Below are 26,409 nucleotides of genomic sequence, written 5' to 3'. Positions count from 1 at the left end.
ATCCAGAATCGCAAAGCCAGTATTAAGCAAAGTAATGATTTAATGAACCTTGATGTTCTTGATGCTGAAGCACTAAATCATGATATCTTCTCAGCATCTTATTAAAGAAAAAAAACATATTGAGATAAAATCTTCCTTTCTGTAATTTCTACTTATCCATTCTCATAACTTATTCTTTTTTTTCTTTCTTTTTTTGCTGAGGCAATTGGGGTTAAGTGATTTGCCCAGAGTCACACAGCTAGGAAATGTTACATGTCAGAGATTAGATTTGAACTCAGGTCCTCCTGACTTCAGGGCTGGTGCTCTAACCACTGCTTCACCTAGCTGCTCCTCATTTTACTTATCTAAATAGATAAGAAGGCAGACTGCTTTGGAGACAGAAGAGAGAAAATGGATGGGCAGTTCTAGATGTCTATTGGCATCCATATTGGATAAATCCTTTATGGAAGAAGATGGACAAGAATTATAGAGGTTGTGATGGCATGATTAAGTTGTGAGATGTTCTGGTAGAGAATATAGCCTTGCTCATCAAACGTATGGTTGTTCAAACTTTTTCTATCACAGTCAATTTCTTGTGACTCCATTTGGGTTTTTCTTGTCTGAGTGTTTGAGGCCATAAGGAAGGCTTAACATTCTATCCACTGTACCACCTATCTGCCTCCACTGAAATAGTGAAGACTTAGGTTCTTTATTACTTTTTTAAAAGACATTTGTGGGTTAAAAGTAGTGAGCACCTACTTTTGGAATACTGACTTTTTTATGTTTAAATTGCTTCTTTGAATTTCTTTTTGATACTTGTTAGAAAGCAGAGGGAGTTCTTAGTCTCTGCAATGTCAGGTTTCCCCTTCTACCATTAAACTATAGACATATTTGGGGACACTATTGAGGTCCAAGCTAAGCTTGAATAAAATGGCAACATGATTAACATCTTCACACACTCCTTTTCCCTCCCCTGTTCTAGTGCCCTTCTACCCAAACAAATTAAACCCTTTGTGCTTCCTAGTGTGGTAACTCACATGAGCATGACTGAGCTGGTTTCCCATGCCTCAAACAGTACTCCACCTTTTCCTCTTGCTTCTCCTAAGTTTATCTCAGTACACACAGTTTTCTCCTCAAAAAATACTCTCATCTTTGTTAATTGTCAAAAAAGAAAACAATCCTGTAAACCTAATAATTGATTATTGATTAGTAGATTATCATCTCTGCAGTATTTGCATATATATAATTAATATTAATAATGATATATGAATAAAAGAATGGTCTGAAAAGATGACAGTATTCTAGGCTAAGGGTTCAACTCCACAAGAGAAAAATTTAGACACCTGTGTCAAGTGCACAGAAGAGACATTTTTGGCCAAGTATCCTTTTTATTATTATCCAATTATTATTATTATCCAAATTATATTACTTACATGACTGCCAATTATACCCATGTTTAAGGCTAACCTCATTGAGCAGTACAATGTTCTTTGTTCTATTTCTAGGCAGCCCAAACATAAAGAAGGCTATGGATAAGGAGCTGAATTAGAAATATGTTTAAGTGGAATAAGTATTAATATAGCACTCACTATGTGCCAGACACTGTATTAAGCACTTTATAAGTATTAACATATTTGATCTTTACAACAGGTATTATTATTATCCCCGCTTTTTACAATTGAGGAAACTGAGGCAAACCAAAGTTAAGGGTAACACAGCTAGGGAGTATGTGAGGTTGTATTTGAACGGCTGTCTTCCTAACTCCAGGTTTAGCTTTCTATTCACTGTGCCACATTGCTACAGTGTAAAATAGAGAGGTTTACCTCCCTATTAGAGCAAAGGAGAGGTTTTCCTTTCATCCAGCTAAGCTACATGTGGGAAAGATGTGTTAGTATACAAAGCTTTTACTAGGCCTTGAACAAACTTATAGCTTCAGGATGAAGTTACATATAATTAATTTCTCTTCTCTCCAAAGTTGTCCTTGTATTCACAACTGTAACGATTGTTTTCTGAGGATTTGATCCCTGGAACTGTCAAGCAAGGAAACAGAAATAGTTCTCTTCAGCAACCTCTATGCTCTTAGAGTATGTTATTTCACTGACTTGATTTTTTTCCCGTCCATTTCTAGTGCCTGAAACAGTACATGCAGCTGGCAATTCGAGAAGGATGTGGATCTCCCATCACTTGCCCTGACATGGTGTGCTTAAATCGTGGTACCCTACAGGAATCAGAGGTATGGATAGACAATATCACCTCTTTCTCTGCTGTCATTCTTCTCTGTGATTTCCTGATCTCTTAACATATAACAGTGAATCTGCCTTCCAGGAAATCTAGAAAGAAGTATTTATTCAGAAATATTTATCAAAACACTGCTTATCAGTGATTTATATAGATTTTTACCAATAAATCACTGGTATTTCTTTCTTTTTTTTTTTTAATAGCTTTTTATTTACAAGTACTGGTATTTCTTCCATACATTTCTTTTGGTGAAGATATTTTCATTGCCAAAAATGTCCTAGACCACTGATGTCAAACTCAAATTAAAATAGATCTCTGCTGCTCCATTTAGACTTAAAAGCCACAAAATATGTCCTCTTTGTTATATTTTAAATTTTATTTTACTAAACATTTCCCAGTTATATTTTAATCTGATACTCAGGGATGTTTGACATTTGGCCTAGACTAATGTCTAGGTGCTAATCAACTTTTCCAAATGAGCAAAAGTAAGGATCTTTTTTAATGTTTAAATTCTAGAAATCTAAGTAATAATTGATTTGGGGATAACATTGTATCTTAAATACAACTGCAAACAAAAATGAAGTAAAGGTAGGCATCCAGATGGAAATGATTGATCAGTTACAGAGAGGGTGGAAGGGAAGCCAGTCATTCAGCATTCAATTAACACTGAATTAGTGGTAGATGTCACAGTGGGTTAGAGCATTGGCCCTGGAGTCAGGAGGGCCTTAGTTCAAATTCAATTTCAGACACCTGACACTTACTAGCTGTGTGACCTTGGGGGAGTCATTTAATCCCATTTCCTCACCCAAATAAATAAACAAATGGATATCACTTGTGTACCATCCCTAGTATGAGATGCCAGGGAACTGATGAGACATGGCTTTTGATTCCTTTGAATTTCTACGAGGGAATATAAGATGTACATATAAATAATTAAAATCCAGATTCAGACTTTGATAATACATATTAAGGACAGATAATTAGATGGATGGAAAACAGATCTTAGAATCAGGAAGGACCTGGGTTAAAGTCCAGCTTAATAATAATAACAATTATTATTATTATAGCTAACATTTATATAGCTTTTTAAAATTTGTAAAAACACTTTACAATTATTCTCACTTTAAAAAAAAATTTCAATAGTATTTTATTTTCCAAATACATGTAAAGATAGTTTTCAACATTCATTTTTGTTAAACTTTGTGGTCCAGATTTTTCTCCTTCCCTCCTTTTATTCTCCCTCCCCAAGAGAGTAAGAAATCTGATAGAGGTTAAATATATACAGTTCTTTTAAACATAATTTCATATTTGTTATGTTGTTCAAGAAAAATCAGACCAAAAGGGAAAAACCATGAGAAAGAAAGAAACAAACAAAAGATCAAGTTACTAAGCTTCAATCCACATTCAGTTTCTCTCTGGAGCTGGATGGCATTTCCATCCCAACTCTATTGGAATTCCTTTGAATTGCCACAATCTGAAAAGATCCAAATCTATAAATTCACACTTAAATCTGAAATTCATTAATTGTGATTTGCAGGATAATGAATCTTAAACTAGAATGAATCTAAAAACTATCAGAATACACAAGAAGTCATTCTACATAGAAACAGTAATACAAATTGTCAGTGGTTAAAATTCCTTTTCTGGGCTCTGGTGAGAAACAGGGAGACCAGAACAAATGATAAATGAATGATTGGCAAGCAGAAAGATTAAGATTATATTTAAACTTCAAATATACATATACCAGCTGGTACATGTGCCACAAACATCAAAGAAATGAGCAAGGAGGTCATAGAGAAAATAATTTTCGTGAACCTGTATTTGAATATATTTTACTTATCACAGGAAATTTTATTACTACAATTGTATAGTGGAGTTTACATGAAAGAAGTTTAGAGGAGACTACAAGGGGTAAAAAAGACTTGGCGGTAACTTATTTTGAAGAATAAAAAAATTATATCTTAAAATTGTGTTTTTGAAAAATTGAAAATTTTCTATACATACACACTCATATCTTTGTGTGGATATAGTAAAATAAAATATCCAAAAAAAGAATTATTTAGTTTTATGTAAAAGACTGATTTTAGTGGGAGTATGGTATAGTACAAGGAATACTGACTGTTGAATTAAAGGTTCTAGGTTCAAATCTTACCTCTGAGTCCTCTTAACCATGGACATCTATCTTGGCTTCATCTATCTTGGCTTCAGTTCCCTCATCTTTCAAATGCAAGTGCTTTGATGGTTTCTAAGATCCCTTGTAGCCCTGAATCTCTGATACTGAATAATTATAAGTAAAACATGGAACTCAATGAGAAAACATTTAAGTAAACTACTGAGAACAACATCTTTGATCTGTGAGATATCATAAGGAAGTTTAAAATTAGATTAAGAAGGGAAGATAAATAACCTTTGCATGTATTTGTTCTGGGAAGGCACCACTTTAGTATGTTAAAAAATTTTTAGAAAGAATAATCCAATCCCCTGAAGTGGTTACATCAAATTTGTATAATTTGAAGTTATAATTATGTAAAGTATGGCAATTGGTTCCAACCCAATGAAAACATAGCAATTCGATTAATGTGACTTTAATCCCCACTTTAGGGGATTCATTATTCACACTAATCTGAACCCTAGTTGAAATTTTCAACTCTGATATAGTACTTTCCAATTTTGTATTTCTCCCAGATAATTTTAGGATTTTAGGATAACTGATGTGAAAAATATGTCCCATGTAATATCAATTTCATTTAATCTTAAATTTTAAATCAAGCTTGAACAATTCTCATTTAGGAATTTCTCCACTCTTCAAATTGAAGGGGACCTATTACCATATGTTGAATAGCCAGGTATTCATATTAATATGTACATATAAACCATATAAAACTGTATGATCTGAGCAGAGCTATAACAAGAGAATGTTTTCCTCCCTTGTTCTGTAAAAGTTTTCTCTTTTCATTGTCATAGTCTCTCTCTTTTGCATGCTACATAAATTCACATAATCAAACTAGGAAGGTAAAAATATGTTTCTGATTTTTTTAGATTTCTTCTGGTGTCACTGTTATAAGACTGTAGGTTCTAGAGAAAATCTGTTTGATCCAGTCCCTATATAAAGGAAGTTTACTTTAAGGTTGCATAAGATATACTTAATGGATTTTAAAGAAGAATTTGCAAAAATAAGATTTTGGGGAAAAACTATAATCTTTCTCTAAGCTGGAGAAATTCAGTAAGGTCCATTTCCCATTAGGTGAGCAGGAAAACGCCCTGTGGTGTGCATTAATGGATCATTACCATGCTCATTGGTTTTGTTATGATCCTAACTGATGAAGGACATTAGCATATCATAAATAGAAGTTCTGAAATGTCCTGCTGGTATTTCTATTACAATATATTATAGCTCTTCGGTATGAAAATGCAATGGCTTTTTTTTTTTTTTAATATGTTTAAATATAGTAGGTCTCTATAATAGTTGCCATGGGATACAAGAAAACAGGAGAACTAATCCTCTTTCCTTTTAATGGTTTTACCAAGAAATTCTAGCCTACATATTGGCTTGGCTCCATACTCCTACATCCCTCCTGCCTCAGACTGTGTGTGTGTGTGTGTGTGCACGCGCATGCCCTGTTGCTCCCTCTGAGATGGTCCAGCTATGATTTGGAGACTTGTTTTTCATTATTTGAAGAATCTAGTTGGTTAAGAGTTTAATGTTCATGTCACAAGGTAGTTGTTGTTGTTCAGTTATTTCAGTTGTGTCTGTGTGGGACAGTGACCCTTACCCAAATTAAAATCAGAGATTCTGAAGATAAAAAGCAAAAAGAGATTTATTATGATCTCTCAAGAAAGGGCAACTCTCAACAGACAAGGTATCAGTAAAAGAGTGCAAAGTGCAAACTGCAAAACACAAGATTATATAGACCCTAGTCAGAAGCCCTTACTCTTCCTTCTGACCTTTTCTCCCATTGTCTGGAAAGTTCTAATTTACCCAGAAACTAAATATTGATGAACACACTTTACCTATTAGGTACTTAAATGCAAATGAAAAGGTGATGGTAATGGTCGGGGACTAGAGGGAAATGTTTGTTTATCTAAGATAATAGAACAGCTGCAGCTTTTAACTATAGCTTAACTTGTTATTGCAAAGTCTTAAGTCACAATTAGGACATAGGTTGAGGCCAAATTCTTATGAGAAGTCTTCACTCAGTTTATCCCATTCACATTTAACTCCGTGATCTCATTTGGGGTTTTCCTGGCAAAGATACTGGAGTGGTTTGCCATTTCTTTTTCCAGCTCATTTTTACACATGAGAAAATTGAGACAAACAGAATTAAGCAATTTGCCCTTAGTCCCACAGCTAGTTAAGTGTCTAAGGCTGAATTTGAATCCAGGTCTTCCAGACTCTAGGACCAACACTGTTCTTGCTATGCTATCCATTTTAATGGGAAACAATAGAAAAAAAAAAACCAAAACATTTCTACCAAAAAAAAAAAAAAAATAAAAGCAAATCATGGGAGAAGGACTTCTACAGAAAGCCTTACCTACTTTAAAAAAAAAAAATTAAAGCTTTTTATTTTCAAAACATGCATACGTAATTTTCAACATTTCACGTAGCAAAACTTTGTGTTCCAAATTTTTTTCCTTCTCCTCCTCCCTCCCCCCCCCAGAGATTCTGTTAAATAATCCAATACATGTCAAAATGTGCAATTCTTCTATACACATCTCCACATTTATCATGCTGCACAAGAAAAATCAGATCAAAAAGGAAAAAATGAGAAAGAAAACAAAATGCAAGCAAGCAACTAAAAAAGTGAAAAGTGAAATGTGTTGTGATCTACACTCAGTCCCCATAATTCTTTCTTGGTGCAAATGGCTATCTCCATCACAAGACCATTGGAGCTGGCCTGAATCACTTCATAGTTGAAAAGAGCCACATATGTCAGAATTGAGCTTGCTGTTGCTGTTGCTACATACAATATTCTCCTAGTTCTACTCACTTCACTTACTATCAGTTCATCCTACTCTCTCTTAATTCCAGTTCCTCCCCTCTGTTAAGTATTTCCTATCATATTAAATTTGCTTTGTATATTTCTTTTTTGCATGTAGTCTCCTTTATTAGATTGTGAACTCCTTGATATCAGAGACTGCCCTTTGCCTGTTTTGTTGTATCCCTATGACTTAGTACAGTATCCAGTGCATTGTAGGCACTTAACAGATGTTGATTGATTGATTGAAATTTATTCTGATATAACTTGTTTAGGAACAGAACAAAGTGAGGAAGGAATTTTTGGACTGTTCTTACCATTGTCATCTCTAGCTTTGACCCTTTCATGGTTATCTTTAATCCTTTTCTAACATGTGAATCTGAGCATAATTTATGTTCAGTCTGCTCAACACACAAGCTAGGTGGTTTTTGTTTTTTGTTTTTTGTCTTTTTTTAAATAATGAAAGATATAGCTCAGTTTTCTCTTTTGAACTTATTGTGGGTGAATGCCTGATCTTAGGGTGAAAAGGTTATAACTAATTTTAAGCTGTTTAGATACTGTAATTGAGGAAGTTGAATACTATTTACTTTCTAGGGTGAGACTGAACATTTTGGTTCGGCAGCAGCAGATCTGGGTGCTGAGCATCAAGATGTTTTGAATAGCTCTCTGACAGGGTGCACCCTGAGCAACTTAACCTTTTTTATTACCAATTTGAGATCTAGGGTAGAGGAAAGGGAGGAACCAGCAGTTTATTACCACTTTTTCCGTGTTCAAGGTGATAACTACATTCTTTACCTTGCCCTGCCAAGGCCTAAGTATATAAAAGGAGAAGGAAAGAGTGGAAAAACCTAGTGAAATCACTAACACATTTACTGTTAACCTTTATTCCTTTCTCTGGGAGTGGCTCAGAGCTGCAATTTCCACACTTTTGGTATTTAAAATATGCAGGGCATTAAAAAAAAAAAAATTAAAGCTTTTTATTTTCAAAACATGCATACGTAATTTTCAACATTTCACGTAGCAAAACTTTGTGTTCCAAATTTTTTTCCTTCTCCTCCTCCCTCCCCCCCCAGAGATTCTGTTAAATAATCCAATACATGTCAAAATGTGCAATTCTTCTATACACATCTCCACATTTATCATGCTGCACAAGAAAAATCAGATCAAAAAGGAAAAAATGAGAAAGAAAACAAAATGCAAGCAAGCAACTAAAAAAGTGAAAAGTGAAATGTGTTGTGATCTACACTCAGTCCCCATAATTCTTTCTTGGTGCAAATGGCTATCTCCATCACAAGACCATTGGAGCTGGCCTGAATCACTTCATAGTTGAAAAGAGCCACATATGTCAGAATTGAGCTTGCTGTTGCTGTTGCTACATACAATATTCTCCTAGTTCTACTCACTTCACTTACTATCAGTTCATCCTACTCTCTCTTAATTCCAGTTCCTCCCCTCTGTTAAGTATTTCCTATCATATTAAATTTGCTTTGTATATTTCTTTTTTGCATGTAGTCTCCTTTATTAGATTGTGAACTCCTTGATATCAGAGACTGCCCTTTGCCTGTTTTGTTGTATCCCTATGACTTAGTACAGTATCCAGTGCATTGTAGGCACTTAACAGATGTTGATTGATTGATTGAAATTTATTCTGATATAACTTGTTTAGGAACAGAACAAAGTGAGGAAGGAATTTTTGGACTGTTCTTACCATTGTCATCTCTAGCTTTGACCCTTTCATGGTTATCTTTAATCCTTTTCTAACATGTGAATCTGAGCATAATTTATGTTCAGTCTGCTCAACACACAAGCTAGGTGGTTTTTGTTTTTTGTTTTTTGTCTTTTTTTAAATAATGAAAGATATAGCTCAGTTTTCTCTTTTGAACTTATTGTGGGTGAATGCCTGATCTTAGGGTGAAAAGGTTATAACTAATTTTAAGCTGTTTAGATACTGTAATTGAGGAAGTTGAATACTATTTACTTTCTAGGGTGAGACTGAACATTTTGGTTCGGCAGCAGCAGATCTGGGTGCTGAGCATCAAGATGTTTTGAATAGCTCTCTGACAGGGTGCACCCTGAGCAACTTAACCTTTTTTATTACCAATTTGAGATCTAGGGTAGAGGAAAGGGAGGAACCAGCAGTTTATTACCACTTTTTCCGTGTTCAAGGTGATAACTACATTCTTTACCTTGCCCTGCCAAGGCCTAAGTATATAAAAGGAGAAGGAAAGAGTGGAAAAACCTAGTGAAATCACTAACACATTTACTGTTAACCTTTATTCCTTTCTCTGGGAGTGGCTCAGAGCTGCAATTTCCACACTTTTGGTATTTAAAATATGCAGGGCATTAAAAAAAAAAATTCTGGGAATATAAAGACAAAAAAAGAAACCTACTTTTAACTAGCTAATCTTAAGTATCCCCCAAGGCCCTGTCAGTGGTCCTCTTCTTTTTATTACTTTCCTTGATAGTCTCATTAGGTCTTATGCATTAACTCTATGAAGATAACTCTCAAATCTATTTTTCTAGTCCTAATCCTTCCCCCAACCTTCAATGCTGATTAAATGGTTTGCCTTGTAGATATATTAAACTGAAAATTTCTAAAACTCTCCCTCTTCCTACTTTCTGTATTTTTTTTTTTTTTGAGTTACCACTATCCTCCCAATCACTCAGGCTTGAAAACTATGTCATCTTTATTCCTCAGTTTTTCTTCTCCATATCCAGTCAGTTGTCAAATGCTGTCATTTCTGCCTTTGTAAACCCATCTTTTCCTTCTGACATTCCCATCCCCTGGCATGGGTCCTCATCATCTCATTTCTGGACTGTTTGAACACCCTAAGATCAGGCATTCACCCACAATAAGTTCAAAAGAGAAAACTGAACTATATCTTTCATTATTTGAGAAAAGACAAAAAACAAAAAACAAAAACCACCCAGCTTGTGTGTTGAGCAGACTGAACATAAATTATGCTGATCTTCTGACTCTGGAAATTTTCATGGTTGTCCCTTCCTTAGAATTCTCTGCCTTCTCTTTTCCTATTCTTGACTTCCTTCAAGTCCCAGTCAAAGTCCCACTTCCTGTAAGAAGAAGTATGGTCAAAGACTCTTTAACCATAGTGTCTTCTTTCTGAGACCATCTTTGGTTGACCCCGTTTATGTTTTTTTCCTCTACTAGTCTTTAAGCTCCTTGAAGAGAAGAAATGGTTTTTGATCTTTTTATTCCCAGTGCTTGGGAAACAGTAGGTGCTTAATAAAATGCTTGTTGACAACATATTTTGTTGAGACAGTAAAGCATTCACATGCATAAATGAAAAATTATTTCAAAAGAGAATAAGTGCTAATAAATTAGTGGGATTTAAACAAATTGTCATATAGGAGGTGGCCCTTGGAGATGCTTAAATGAAGCTTGAGAAAAATCATAAGTCTAGAGGAGGGTGTATATGCAGACATTTGGGGCCACTTGTTCAAAGGCAGGGAAACAGGAAATAGGATATAATATATGGGAAGCAGGTAGAAGAAAAGTTTGGCTAGAGTGAAGAATATATAAAAGAAAGTAATATGAAATAAGACTGGAAAGGTAGGATGAGAACAGAAAACAGTATTCCAGACTGACTGATTTGGAATATTTGAAGAGTAGGGTAAGAGAAGGTTGGAGAAGAAAACTGGGGCCAACTTTTGCAATGCTTTGCATTCTAAGTTTAGGAATTGCTGCTTGTTTCCTAGGTAATAAGAAACAGTGATTTTTTTTTTTTTTTTTTTTTTTTTGAGTAGAGGAGTAAAGTTTGTGGTCAGAATGGTAGCTTAGGTTGGAGGAGTGATAGACTGAAGCCAGCAAGACCAGTTTGGAGCATACATAAAAGTTTAGGTGAGAAGAATTGAAAGGCTGAAGCAGTCATTATGGACAGGAAGGAGATAGAAAGATATTGCAGAAGTAAATTAATTGGGTGTTCTGGATAAAGTAGAAAAAGAGGTCAAAGATTCTAAATTCATGTGACTGATAGCAGAAAAATAAAGAAATTGGAGGTTTGGGATAGGGGCTGTGCTGAGTTGGAGCTGTTGGCAGACTTTCCAGGAGATATCCAGGAGACAGGTGGAAATGTAGGATTGAAGTCTGAAGAGAGGATAGGAATGGAGATAGAGAATTGAGAACCATATTATTGAAACCAAGGAGTGATTGGTGAAGAGGGTATAATTCAAAAAGATCCTGAAAGATATCCTTGAGGGAGACCCATGTTTAAGGGGAAGAAAGAAGATGAAAAGCTCACAAAAGAGAATTGATCAGAGAAGTAGGAAAGGCTGGGGGGGGGGGGGGAGAGAGATAGTCCATAGTGTCAACTGCTACAAAGAGGTTAAGGATAAGACAAAAGACTTTTAAATTTAATAATCAGTAGGTTATTAGTGACCTCCTTCATTATACTGATGGGAAAAGAAGCCAGAATGCAAAGGCTTTTGGAATGGAAGGAAAGTGAATGCATATATACTTTTTATAGGACTTTAGTAGTGAAAGATAATTGTGGGCAATCTTACACATAGAAGATGCCAAATAATTCAGTCCTGATATTCTCCTGTCTCGGGTCTGATACCACCTGTTTCTCAAGGAACTTTATTATAGTTATTGTCTTAGTTTTTGAAAGGGAATAGTTAGAGAAGGTGTCCAGGTAGTTTTGAGCTAGTGGGAGAGTGAAAATCCTCCAAAATAGGAAGGTTAGCATCAGCATCAGAGGCTGAATGAAAAGCAAAAAAGATTTTAGTCAAGTAACTGAACATTCAGTTAAGTCTATTGGAGTCAATGGAGAAGTAGTTGGAGAGGGGAGCAACAATTTTCCATTGTGTATATTTTTGTATCTTTAATAGATTACAGTGGGATAAGATTAGAGCTATTTGGAATTTTCTTAAAGCTGCAGAAAGAACTGTTTTTTACTACATTCAAGTCATGTATTTCCACGTTTACCATGGCTTCTCCTTCTTTTCTGTGTTTTGTTATTAGAACTTGGACTCCTAATGCATGTCTCTTGAAAATAATTGGCACTGTGGAAGAAGTTCCTTTATATTTCCTATGAATTCTCTCAATATCATTGGGTTAGCTCTTCCAAATTTGTCACCCACTATCTAAGACAGAGAACCTTATATAAAAGTAAAATCAAGAATACAATTTAGGTTTTTCTTTCTTCTAGGCAATCCTAAAGTCATTCCCACTTTTCTAGTGTAGCTTCTTGATTGCAGTTGTTAAAAATCACATAAATGAAATAAATCATTAGCTATAATTAATAGAATTTCAACTGAAGATTAGGACTAGCCATTATATTTTTCTGTTCTGTTTGGCTCCGAGGCAGGAACTAAACTGGAAACATCTCAAGGGCAGGATTTATTTATTTTTTTGGAGGGGATGTAGATTCTTTTGAATTCCTTATATAAGAAACAAAATATCTTATCAAGAACTTCACAGACTCACTGTTGAATTCTGGAAGGATTTTATTTTACATTCTTGCAAGAATTGGTATCTAGCTTAGTTGATACTGCAAAAGGCAGTTTTTTATTTCCTATCTGGAAGAGCAAGTCTTTACCCTGAATTCCCATTAATTGGGTGTTATGGAAATTAGGGAGATTGAATCTCCACCCCCTCATCTCTAAAGTAACTCCTATTCTAATTCTCTACCCTTGATTTCATTAGCCAGTTCCAGCCTTCAAGGAGCTTACATTCTTAAGGAGGAAAATAATACCCCAAAGAACCCTGGAAGGGGAAAGCAGAGCTGAGAGAGTTCCTTCTTAAATATAAACCCCCCTCCCCGATTACATACCTTTTTCCAGATCCCAGCCTTCCATTTCTTTAAATTTTATAATTTAAGTTTTATGAGAATTGGATGGGCATTTATTTTGTTTCCACAGTTATACAAATTACATTGGAAAAGTGAAGCTTAAATTAGAAAATTGAAGCCACAGGGTGGTTGGGGGTGCCCGTTATCTCTCCCCCTCAAAAAAAAAATTAGAATGTAAGCTCCTGTAATGGCCAGAGAAACTGAGCAAGACAAAGATTAGAGAACAATTTAATAGTTTATTAAGTGGAAAGATTTACTGGGATCAAATGGATCCATGGTTGATCCTAGGGCTGGACAAGACTATTGTCTCAAAGAATCTACCACTAAGTATAGGGACAACACGATTTTTATAGGATAACAAGAACAATGACATAATGGGGGAGGTACCTGGATTGGGATAACCTAATTGGGGGAGGCACCTAGGATGACACAATGGAGGGAGGTACTGGAGAGGTTACTGATATTCTAATGATGTCTAAAATGGATAGACCTTTATCCTGTCAAACATTAAAAAAGAATGATTACAGCCTAAAGATATAAAACCTTTATCTCATCAAACATTAAGAGGGAAAGGTTATAACCTGAGACAGAATAACTAAATAGGACAATTGGTGAAACTGGGTCAGGATATTAAAAGGCAACTGTGGCATAACACTCCTTAGAGTCTGGGACTGGATTTTGTAATCAGGGGTGGTGGTCTGAGATTTGAAATCTTTTTGTTCTTTTGTTCTTTGCCCTTCTGTTGTCCACTCTTATCCTCCCCTTCTGGAATGGAAGCTCCTTGGGGGCAGAGACTGGGTTGAGTGGGAAACACTCTGACCTCTTAAGCACTTGATAGCCTCAGAAACCCCAGCCTATGGGGAAAAGAGCCAAAGATTGGGGGAAAGGAGATCACTTCAAAATATTAAAAAAAAAAAAAAAAAAAAAAAGGAATGACTTTTGCTTAGATGTTTTCTCATGAGAAAGAAACAAACTTTTCCACACTCTTTTTCATGAGAAAGAAAAAAAAAAACTTTACTGTACTCATACTTGGACATCTGATTATTTTAGTGGTCTCTACTGTCCCACAGTTTTATTTCTCTGTATTTTCCTAATTTTCACAACTCTTGGAAACTAAATTCTCATCCAATTTTCACACTTATAACTCAGTTGACCAGCAAATATTTATTTATTTATTTATTTATTTGCTGGGGCAATCAGGGTTAAGTGACTTGTCCAGGGTCACACAGCTAGGAAGTGTTAAGTGTCTGAGGCCAGGTTTGAATTTAGATCCTCTTGACTTCAGGGTTGGTGTTTTATGCACTGTGCCACCTAGCTGCCCCAACAAATATTTATTAAATGTCTGCTATGCTGTAGCTATAGCCTGGGGAGATAGAAAAAAATGAGATAATTCCCACCTTCAAAGAACTTAATATTCTGTCAAGCTAAAGATAAAATAAAATGACAATCTTTATAAAGTGCTTTGTTCATGTGATATATATAAAGGCTGGCTATCATCTGTGTGGGATGGTGCTAGACTCACCTTCCCAAATTAACTAATCAGAGACATCTTCAGGTACAAAGAGAAAGCCATTTATTTAGTCCCTGCAGGGAGAGGCCCAAGCACACCTGGGAAGCATCCCAGCTGCCACCATGTGCTTGTGGAACCTGACAAACTTCAGGCTTGTCAGGATTTAAATAATAAAAGACCCCAGGCTTTTCATTGGGTAGATTAAAAGGAAGTAACCTTTATTCACCAATGTTGTCTGCTTCCTATGGGTTATGTCACTTCCTGTAACTTCCTCTCACTGACTTGGGATCTGACTTTTAGACCCAGAGATCATGTGACCTCCTGCAACCTGAGCTCCAAGACCTGATCTTCTGGCTCTGGGAATAGGAATCATGTGACTTAGGTCTCTTAAATTGAGAAAACTTCACCCAATCAGTCTATTCAGTCCCTTCTCTTTTTCATCCGTTTGAAGATTTCTCACCCCAATATATAAATCTTCCACTAGAGCATCTCTGACCTGGACCTTCAGGCTGGTTGCTTTTCAGTACTAACTGTAATCTGCTCTCTACCATGGAGAACCAACACCCGCACATCAGTGGGAGCTTTCAGGAATCACTTTAGCTACTCCTGAATTTAGCTAAATCTTGAACTACTCTAATGATTAAGTGTATAAACAGCCTGGTGACAGGATATTGTTTCTTAAAACAATGAGCAGGAATCAGACCCCGCCTCCACCAACTCCCACAATCTGTCTTGGAACCAGTCATCACAAAACAGATTGGCATCTGGCAGCCATAGAACTCCAGCGTTGTGAAGGCCCAACGGCCTCAGGGCCTTTGTCACATCATTCCCATCTCAACTAGTCCAGACCCAGATTCATTTGGGACAAAGGGACAAAGATCTCATCATCTTCTGGAGCTGCTTCAGGCTGACAAGGGCCAGCTATACCCAGTGGGGTAGGGCCTACCCAGGGGGGGAGTCCAGACTGAAGAGGGGAAACAAGTGACTTGTAGGTAGCAGCCACAGCGTCCAGGTGCTGAGTGTCAGAATCAGGTCTCAGGTGATTTTAGGTTGGCCAAGTGGTTGGAATTTCATGACTTGGAGTCTGGAAGAAGCAACTCATATTTATTAAAAATACAAGGACTAAATATGAGCAAGAGAAAGAATAAACAAAAGTGCAGTTAATGTGGAGGTTATTAGGGACAGTAACCAGGAACCCCATCCAGAAGAAGGCTGGGGGTGGGGATGGCGGGAAAGGAAGATGAGACTATCATAAATGCCTCTCATCCAAATAGCTTTTATTAGGATAAATATCAAAGAATGTTTTCCCCAAATTCCTGCTTTTGTTCCTCAAAGGAGTAGGTGCAGTGTGTAGAACATTGTGTTCTTCAGTGAGTTTGATCTCTCCCAGCACAAACCCTAGAGCATATCCAATTAGTACAGGTGTTAAAACTGAAAGCAGTTTGAAGTCCCTGTAAGAGGACACATGTGCAGGTCCTTTTAACTAGTCCTTTTAGAATTTACTTGCCTGGGAGCTATATGAGAGAATGCAGGAGTCACAAGTTGGACAATTAAAGTTGCCATGGTCTGGGGCAAATGGGAGCTGATCTGTAAGTCTGTTTCCCTTCACCTGAAGTGAATTCCCTTTCCTTTAGGAAACAGCAGAGGCCTCTCTTAAGTCTATGGACAGCTGGCAGTAATTGTTTTCCCTGTATACTTAATGGGGAATTTTTGGCTGTCAAAAATCCCCTTTCTTAGATGCTCCAAATCATTATTGATCAGAGAAATGCAAATTAAGACAACTCTGAGATACCACTACACACCTGTCAGAGTGGCTAAGATGACAGAAAAAGATAATGACAAATGTTTTAGGGGATGCAGGAAAACTGGGACACTGATGCATTGTTGGTGGAGTTGTGAATGGATCCAACCATTCTGGAGAGCAATTTGGAACTATGCTCAAAAAGTTGTCAAACTGTGCATTCCCTTTGATCCAGCAGTGTTTCTACTGGGCTTATACCCCAAAGAGATACTAAAGGAGGGAAAGGGACCTATATGTGCCAAAATGTTTGTGGCAACCCTTTTTGTAGTGGCCAGAAACTGGGAATTGAATGGATTACCATCAATTGGAGAATGGCTGAATAAATTGTGGTATATGAATGTTATGGAATATTATTGTTTTGTAAGAAATGATCCGCAGGATGATTTCAGAGAGGCCCAGATACCTATACAAACTGATGCTGAGTGAAATGAGCAGACCCAGGAGATCATTATATACTTCAGCAACAATACTATATGATGATCAATTCTGATGGACGTGGCTCTCTTCAACATTGAGATGAACCAAATCAGTTCCAATTGTTCAGTAATGAAGAGAATCAACTACACCCAGCGAAAGAACTATGAAAACTGAGTATGGACCACAACATAGTATTTCTACTCCTTCTGTTATTGTCCACTTGCATTTTTGTTTTCTTTCTCAGGTTATTTTTACCTTATCTCTAAATCCAATTTTTCTTGTGCTGCAAGACAACTGTATAAATATGTATACATATATTGCAGTTAACATATACTTTAACATATTTAACATGTATTGGTCTATCTAGGGGAGGAAGGGGGGGGAAGGAGGGAAAAGTTGGAACAGAAGGTTTTGCAAGGGTCAATGCTGAAAAAGTACCCATGCATATGTCTTGTAAATAAAAAGCTATAATAAAAAAAAAAAGAAAAAAATATAATAAAAAAAAGGGAAAAAAATCTCCTTTCTTTCCACATAGCTCACCGACATGATCATGCAAAACATGAAAAACACATTTGAAAGCAGTATAGACCTTTGAGAAGTAAGCAAGGGATCTAACTTAGGGTTCCAGAGACACCTAGGACTTAGCCCCACCTTCCATCAATATACAGTATAAAAGCTCTAGGCAGATTAGTTTAATTTCAGGGTCCTAAAACCTTGGCCTGATCAGGGCTTGATAAGATTGTCTGCTTCCTTTTCCAGTGAACAAAAGGGAAAGTGGGAGTGTCCCCAAATATTTAGGCAAAATGGACCTTTAGACAAAGAAACTCTAGTCCCAGGAAGCAAAGGAGTTAAAGATTTTATAACAGCAACCAGAGAATCCTCCAGGCTTAAGCTGCAAATCAACATATCATCTATGTACTTGTATTGTGCTTCATATCTTCCCCTGACCACTTGTTCTGATAACAGAAATTTTCTATAAGAGGAAAAATCAGGGACATGATTTAAATAATATCAAAACTGGTCCTTCAAGTCTTGACTTGAGAGCACATACAGGTAACTGTCCTAGTTTTTAGCAATTCCACCTTAAGCCAGACTCCAAAATAATCAGGTGGGTTCTCATTCAAAAGAACACCACTGGGAAATTGAGTAGAAGGATCCTACCTTAAGCAGAATCCAAGATCGTCCTCCTAATTCGTTCCTAGATACTAACTTCCATCTGTAACAATTTCTTCTGAGTAGCTTGTGGCATATTACTTTTAGATGGTGGATCACTGGCTTGATGATCAGACAGTTATACCTGAATTTAAAACTCCAAATAAATATTAGTTACAGTCCCAAGAGATTTTATCTCCAATAGTAATTCTCATTAATCAAAGCTTCCGATGAATCCAACTCTCAAGGATCACAGTAAGAGATTCATCCTAGAAAGTTCACAGCTTATCTTTCATATCTAAGTAGATGATTAAGTTAATTTTGCTTTTAAAATGACCAATACATAGACAAATTCTAAATTGCATATTGTCCATAACAAAAATATGTTCAAAGGGGCAAAGGCAAAAACTATTATTCTAAGAGTCCCTTTAAATAATGGGAGCAATTTTAAGGTACTCAATACAATCAAAAATTAAAACTCATATAGAATATAGCCATATAGAATATAGGCTATCCTAATTTCACATAAAACAACCATATCAGAATTAACATTAATAACTTCTTCATTTTTAAAAATATTAAATCAACTTCCTCCAATTGAGGAGTCCCTATAAACTTTTTGGAAATAGCCAAACTTTTTTGGAAATAGCATCTTATCAAATCAAGTTAAAATTTGACTTTAGGTACTTCAAAAAAAAAAACTATATATCACATTTGTTATCATATTCCTTAAACAGGGAGACCATTATACACTTAGATAAACATTAAACAATTTGCTGAAGACAGATGGATACCTCAATAGAAATAAATCACTTTCAGAAAACTTGCAGTTTCAACAAATCTCTTAGAGCCAACTGTAGACTTGAAAAATAAAAAGGAAACATTCAGTTATTAACCCCATGTAAATGTAGGTTGTTCCTTTAAACAATATAAGCAATTAATGTTTCAACCAGCAAGGGCAAGGGGAGCTCCAAAGAGTTGCAGTTTGTTAAAAAGCAACCGCACCTAGTGGGAGAGGGGGATATACATTGTCACCTGACAATCTAACCTGTAAAATAACTTATTCAGGTTCCCCACTCCATGTGGTATTTCTCCCAATTGCACCATGATTCCTGACCACACTTCTCATAGTTAACTCTGCCAAGGCCCCCAGGACCCAGCTTGCCAGCCAAAGACATGCCCTAATCTCATGGGTGTCTCCTTTCTCCTGGCAAATGGCAAGTTCCAGCAGGAGCTTGCGCCTTTCTGTCCAACTTAACTCCTCTTCTTTTCCAACATGCTGTTCTCGCTCTCTCTCTCTCTCTCTCCCCCTCCTATTTCCAACATGCCATTTCCCTTTCTCTCTTCCTTTCTCATTCTTCTCTCTCTCATGCCATCTTCTCCCCCTGTAACTCATCCCATCTCTCTCTCTCCTTCTCCAACATATTCTCTCCTTTTCTCTAACATGCTTACAAATCAATAACCCTTCTAACTAGATGCTCCATTCAGACTGTTAATTGCTTTTGCAAATCAATTTTTCTTGTCCCTTGTCTTTAAATCACTTATTTTAAACTTTAAGATTCACAATTAAATAACTTTGGACCAAATTTCATAAAACTTGTATGTATATCCAGCAAAGCTTACAAAATTTTAAGGCATAACTCATAATTTTACAAATTACCCAATATAGATGCTTTAGAAAGCAACATACTATCTAATTAGGGAGATATAAACGTGACCTCCCCTAAGGTAAGCTACCAGAACTTTATTTTAATAACCTATATTTTAACTTAAATCAAATCAAATAGAGTTTTAAATTTCCAGTGATTAAAAAACTGCTTTTACTATTGTATCTCAATACTATTGTATTGTTACTATTGTGTAACAAATTTCACTGAACTGATTGAGCATAGTTTCTTTCTTTCCCACTGGCCCCACTTCCTGCTGCAGTCAGGGAGTGGGGAAGGGGAAGATATTCTTTTTACGCTATGCATTATTCTCCTCCAGGAGGCTCCAATTTCCAAATTACTTTGCACATACACATAATTCATTTATCTTAACACTAATATAGCATTTACTTTGGAATCTTGAAATGATCAGTTGCCAAATTCCCCAATCATTATTCTCAACAGACTTTATCATTTTAACAAATTCTAGCTCACAGAACAGACATGACAAAGACATTCTGCACAAAGACACAAACACAGACAGAAATTACATGGAAGAGAACCATCCCTTCCCTATACACAATAGATATATCCCATCAAGTGTACTTTTTTCTTTTCTTTCCTTTTCCTTTTCTTCTTCTTCTTCTTCTTCTTCTTCTTCTTCTTCTTCTTCTTCTTCTTCTTCTTCTTCTCTCTGAAGATTTGAGTTGGACTGCTCCCTCTCTTTGGTGATCCCAGGGTCCCCTCCTTGGAGGGCAACCTCTTCCACTTGATCATCAGAGCATCCAATTTCACAGCTTGACCTCCTATGATATACAGAGTCGCCCCCTTGGTAATTCATATCATCAAGCTTGAAAATAGTTACCTAGCTTCCAAAGCCAACTGCAGAGTGCCACTGTCCTATGTTGTTAACATGACTTCCTTCCTGGCTCACCCCTTCCTGGACTCATGGGGCCTAAAAAAATAGCCCAAGGACACATTCATAGACAGTGTCCCCATGTATTTTGTATGCTTAAGTTACCTGGCTCACTCTTGCCAGGCTTCTTCATAGTCAGAGGCTTGTATGCTTCTATTTGTAGCTGAGTGTCTCTCCTGGGCCCTCAAGGATGGTCAGAGAAAACTCAACCTAGTGCCTGCTTTGAATCAGGATCCCAATCATCTCTCTGGGAAGCCACAGATCCCGGACAAGCCCCCATAAACTGTGTGGCCCAGGTGCTAGACCTTTCCCAAATTAACTAATCATAGACATCTTCAGGTACAAAGAGAAAGCATTTATTTAGTCCCTTCAGGGAGAGGCCCAAGCACTCCTAGGAGGCATACCAGCTCTCACCATGTGCTTGTGGAACTTGACAAGCTTCAGGCTTGTCAGGATTTAAATAATAAAAAGACCCAAGCCTTTTCATTGGGTAGACTAAAAGGAAGTAACCTTCATTCACCAATGGTCATCATTATTGTCTATTTCCTGTGGGTCATGTCACTTTTTGTAACTTCCTGTCAATGACTTGGGGTCTGAGTTTTAGAGACCTAGGCCCAGAGATCATGTGACTTCCTGCAACCTGAGCCCCAAGACCTTGTCTTTTGGCTCTGAGAATAGGAGTCATGTGACTTAGGCTTAGTCTCATAAACCAAGAAAATTTCACCCAGTTAGTCCCATTCACATCTTTTAACCATCAAGCTCTTCATTGCCAATTGCTTTGGTGTTTGTCTGGACACTGAACCTTGGTAACTCTGGAAGAAAGAATCAGACTGATGACTTTGTGCAATTCTGCCTCACTTAAATCCAATTCCCTGGCAAGTCAAGAGTTCAAGTCTTGTCTTTAGTCCTCTTTGAAAACAAAGGACAAAGAAAAGTAAAGTTTCATAGGAAGAGAAGGTGGAGGTGAAAATGATAGGTAGAAGTGGTTTGGGGTTACTCTTACCTCAATGCCTTTCTTCATTTGGAAGAGAGTGATTGGAGTTAGGAAGTTCTCTTACTAGAATACAACTTAATAAACTACACTATAAAACAAAGGTTTTTAAACTATGTGTCATGATCCCATATGGAACCATGTAATTGAATGTGGAGATTGTGAAACATATGGCAGGAGTAAAAGGTTTCTGAATGCAATGACCAAAAATTAATTCAAAATCAAAAGTGTAATGAATCTGAGGTATTTCTGGCTGTGCTTGTCAGTGTTGAATCACACTGTTTCACTGCAGCCTTGGTTCTGAATACACAACCTGCTCACTTTACACTGCACATGCACAAACACTTCCAGAAATACCTCAGTCCAGATTTGAGATGGGGTCATGTAAACATTTCTCAGAAAAGGGGTTGTTAGTGGGAGATATTCAAGAAGCTCTGCTAGAAAGATAATGTCAGAACATTATATCTTCTAGTTTTCTTGATATCTTTTTGTTTTCACATCATATTCATTTATAAAATACATTCTTCCCCAATGAAATAGAGATTAAAAATGCAAAAAGACACTTTAGTAAAACCAACCCATATATCAAACACTCTGGCAAAATTTCATACTCATAGTTCTCCACTTCTGCAATGAAGTCAGGATGGTATTTTTTTTCAATTCTGGGGCCAAATTTGGTCATTATAATTACATGTATTGTTCAATTTTCATATATTCTTTTTGTTCATCATGTCTCTTTTGCCTGATGTCCCTTGTTTCATTTTGTATCAGTTCCTATGTGTTTATGTGTTTCTCAGAATTCATATTTACTGGTTCCCATAAAGTGGTAATATTCTGTTGCATCTCTTATGTACTATGATTTACATAGCCATTTCCTAGTTGATGGACATCTACAGTATTTTAGTTCCATCTCTTTGCTACCACAACAAGAGTTATTATGGATATTGTATCATAGATGAGAACTTCTGCCTTTGTTTTTGACTTCCTTGTTGTAGTTTAATCATTTCAGTTTTGTCCTTCTCTTCATGACCCTAATTTGGTTTTTTCTGGCAAAGATGTTGAAGTGGTTTGCCTTTTCCTTCTCCAGCACACACATGAGGAAACTGAGGAAAAGAGTGTTAAGTGACTTCCTCAGGAGTACCTAGTAAGTATTTTGAAGCCAAATTTGAACTAAGAAAGATGAGTCTCCTTCACTCCAGGCTTGGTACTCTATACATTATGTCATCTAGCTGCCCTTGACCTCAATAGTTTATATGGATAGCAATGCTGGGTTGAAGGGTATATCGATTTATCATTGTTTGTTAAGCATAATTTCAGACCTCTTTAAAGAACATATTCAAAAATATAGTCCTCTTGCTACCCTCTCTCACTCCCCCCAGTATAGAGTATTTAAAATATTTGTTATCTATTTTTAAATGACTCTTGATTTTACATATTAATCTTAATTCTCTTTATATCCTGACTCTTAGACTGATATCACAATGTCATTAAAAAGAGTAACTTTTCTTTTCCCTTTCATTGCCAATACCATTGCTTATAGCTCTCTGACCTGAAGATGATAAGAAGGAATCCAAATAAGCAGTATAGCCAGTAGCTACATGACATTACAGATTCAGTCCCTACTAATGTATTTTTCCATAATGACTTTATCTATTTTCATTCTATTTCTGCTAATAATTATTTGTTCCTACTTTTGTGACATGAAGACACATTGAGTTCTCTGTAGTTTGGCAGTGCCATTCTCTCCTTAGCATTTCCTTCTTTCTGATCTTCCCTGGCAACATTATTCTCTTTGTCTTTCATGAATGGTATATACTCTTCTTGTGACATAAAAAATAATAAGTGACATTGAAATTATCCTTAGGGGTCTTCTTGTATTTTTTGAGATGCTGTGTTGGAACTGAATAAATAGAAATTATTAGGACAAAGCTCCACTGATATTATTTAACAGAATGCTTTTCAGGCTTTACCTCATTTATTCCTTGGGATCAGTGAGACCCAGGTAATATGATTCCTCTTCTATATGATGGAAAGTTTCAAGTGTCAAATCACTACCTTATTCTTCACAGTGATTCAGGTCATCCTTTTCTCCTCTGTTCTATTTTTTCCTTTTTTTCCTGAAGCTCTTGGTAAATCCATTAGGCTACATGGCTTCCTGGCAAAGATGAATAAGTAATAAAGGAAAGTTAACAAAACAGATCTTGGGAAATGTTCTGTTGAATTCAACAACCATTCATTGTTCATTCAGTCATTTTCAGTCATGTCTGACTCTGTGACCTCATTTGATGTTTTCTTGCCAGAAATACTGGTTTGCCATTTCTTTCTCCAGATCATATCATAGGTGAGGAAACTGAGGCATACAGGATTAAATGATTTGTTCAGGGAAACACAGCTACTGAAGATCTGAAGCCAAGTTTGAACTCAGGGAGATGAGTTCCTGATTCTAAGCCAAGAATTCTTTTCACTATGCCATCTAACTGCCTCATAAAGCATTCCTTAGGCACTTACTATATGCCATGCATGGATAACCTCTGCAGTATTCTGTTTCTGGGAACTGTTCCTACCTAGTTATAATAATCATTTGGATCAGCTACTCCCTAAGCTGTTTCATTTGTTACCAGATCACAGGCTGTGGAATTATAGATTTAGAGATGAATATAATCTTAGAAACCATTGTTTTATAGACAAAGATATGGAGACCTATAGAGAATTTTTTTTAATACTGATTTTTAAAAATACACATTTCTTTGTGAATCATATAGAGAAAGTTTTTTTTTTTTACAATGATTTTAAAAAAAATATACGGCCTTCAGAGATTTTTAAGTGACTTGCACAGGGCCACATAGCTAGTAAGGGTTTGAAATCAAGTCTTTCTGAATCTAAGTCCCATGCTTTATATATTATGCCATGTATACTGCATATGAGACTTCACTCAGCCGGACTCTGTTGTCCTCTACCTTCTTTTAGATATATATCTTTTAAAATGTTTTCCTTTATTTTTAATTTATGGAATAAAACAGGAATTTTTATAATATAATAAAAGATTGCACAGAAAAATGCAAATTTATAATGTACAACTTGCTATTCCTTTACAATATATAAAATTATCATGTAAGTTTCTTTTTTCTTGCTTTCTCCCTCGTCTCCCCTCTGCCCTAGAGATGACTACCATTAGACACAAAAATGTATAGATATATAAAATCATTTTATACATACTTCTATTTATCAGTTCTTTCTCTTGCATATTATTAAACATATGCAACATATCCAAATTATCTTCAAACATTTGGGAGGATCTGCCATGTGGAGACAATATTTTAGAGTTAGAGGGAATTTTAAAGAGGTGGATTTTTAAAAAAGTTCTTCCACTAAATTTTGCATTTTAGTTTGGGGAAAAATATGAAAAATATGAACCTTAATCTGAATCTTCTTTGGAATGTCTGTGTTAACAGTGAATCTTATGAAAAACCACTGTTATTTGTAGAATTCAACAACTACAGTATATACAAATGTGCATGTGTATGTGTATAACATATATACACTAAACACAATTACATATACATATATACATGAATATCTACCTATCTATCATCTACAGATTATTTCACAACTGAATAAAGTTGCTTAGAAGAAAAAGCCTTAATTCCCAAACTCGGTTCCTGCTTTAGTTTCTTTTTATTGGGAATGGAAAATATTCCAAATTGCTTAAGTTTTTTGGTTCTATATAAAGAACAGTTTAATTGACAGTTTAATTTTTTTATTCAGATGGCCAAATTGATTTTTGTCTCCTTTTATAGATTCCATCATGTGTCCCTATCTAACTACTTCTTTTCCTTTCCCCAACCTCCTTTACTATACATCTTTATGTCATCCTTTAGCTATAGTAAAGTGGAACAATCTATAGATATAAATTTTTTTTAAAATGGAAACTTTAAAACTTATTAACTAATAAAAATGTAACTGTATGGACTTTCTCATATCTTGGAGTTTGGTTATAAAATCCTCTCTCAAACTATACATCTTTTAAGCATCATTGATACACTTAAATCTTGACATGAATGTAATCTTATTTTTCAAGACATATTTAAAACTATTAAGTTATTCTAATGAGTATTTTTTGAAAGACAATTGCACAATTGATTTCAGCAATCTCAAAAAATATTTGGCTACATAAGAATAATTGTTATAGGCAAAACTCTGACTCACATCCTTATTTGGGTGAGAAAAGACAACTTTACCATAAGAAGGCAAAGAAGGCAAATTGGAATTTCGTTTTTTACTAATAGAACATATGATTTTATGTGATAGTCAAAACTTCAGCTCTCTGTGAAGGAAGGGATCTAGAGAGCTAGTTTCATTTGAATTGAGTAGTACATTTCTTTCTTATTATCTTTTAAAATATTTTTTAAAAAATTTTAATTTTTTGTAAATTTATTTATTTTTCAGTACACATTGCTTTACAAATCACGTTGGGAGAGAAAAGTCAGAAAAAAGGGGGAAAACCATGGAAGAAATTAAAAAACAGAAAGAAGAAGTGATCATAGCATGGGTTGATTTACATTCAGTCTCCTTAATTCTTTTTCTGAGTGCAGATGGCATTTTCTGTCCAAAATCTATTGGAATTGCTTTGTTTCACTAAACTACTGAGAAGAACCAAGTCTTTCACAGTTGATTATTGCACATTCTTGCTCTTGTTGTGTACGATATATTCCTGATTCTGCTTGTTTCACTCAGCATCAGTTCATGTAAATCTTTTCAGGGCTTTCTAAAATATTTTTTATAGAGGAGTAATACTCGCTTATATTCATATACCATTCCCTAATTTATGGGCATCTACTCATTTTCCAGTTAAAGAGGTGCTGGAAACATTTTTGCACCTGTGGATCCTTTTCCCTTCTTTATGATTTCTTTGGGATAGAGATCCAGTAATGGCATTACTAGATTGAACTGTATGTATAATATAGCCCTTTCAG

The 26,409-nt window shown here is 35.8% G+C and overlaps 1 protein-coding gene across 2 annotated transcripts in view; it reads left to right on the top strand.

Annotated features, from left to right (window-relative positions):
* RNF144B (ring finger protein 144B) overlaps nt 1-26,409 on the top strand; it is a 140,582-nt gene that overhangs the window by 70,179 nt on the left and 43,994 nt on the right. For both annotated transcript variants that reach the window (XM_051970627.1, XM_051970626.1), the window contains exon 3: nt 2,108-2,212. In XM_051970627.1, the coding sequence (XP_051826587.1) occupies nt 2,108-2,212 (105 nt within the window). The remainder of the gene's footprint in view (nt 1-2,107; nt 2,213-26,409) is intronic.

This window comes from Antechinus flavipes, chromosome 1 (genome assembly GCF_016432865.1).
Source record: "Antechinus flavipes isolate AdamAnt ecotype Samford, QLD, Australia chromosome 1, AdamAnt_v2, whole genome shotgun sequence".
In the NCBI taxonomy this organism is placed as follows: Eukaryota; Metazoa; Chordata; class Mammalia; order Dasyuromorphia; family Dasyuridae; genus Antechinus; species Antechinus flavipes.
The sequence above is the reverse complement of the archived record's forward strand: the minus strand, read 5'-3'. Positions and strand labels throughout refer to the sequence as shown.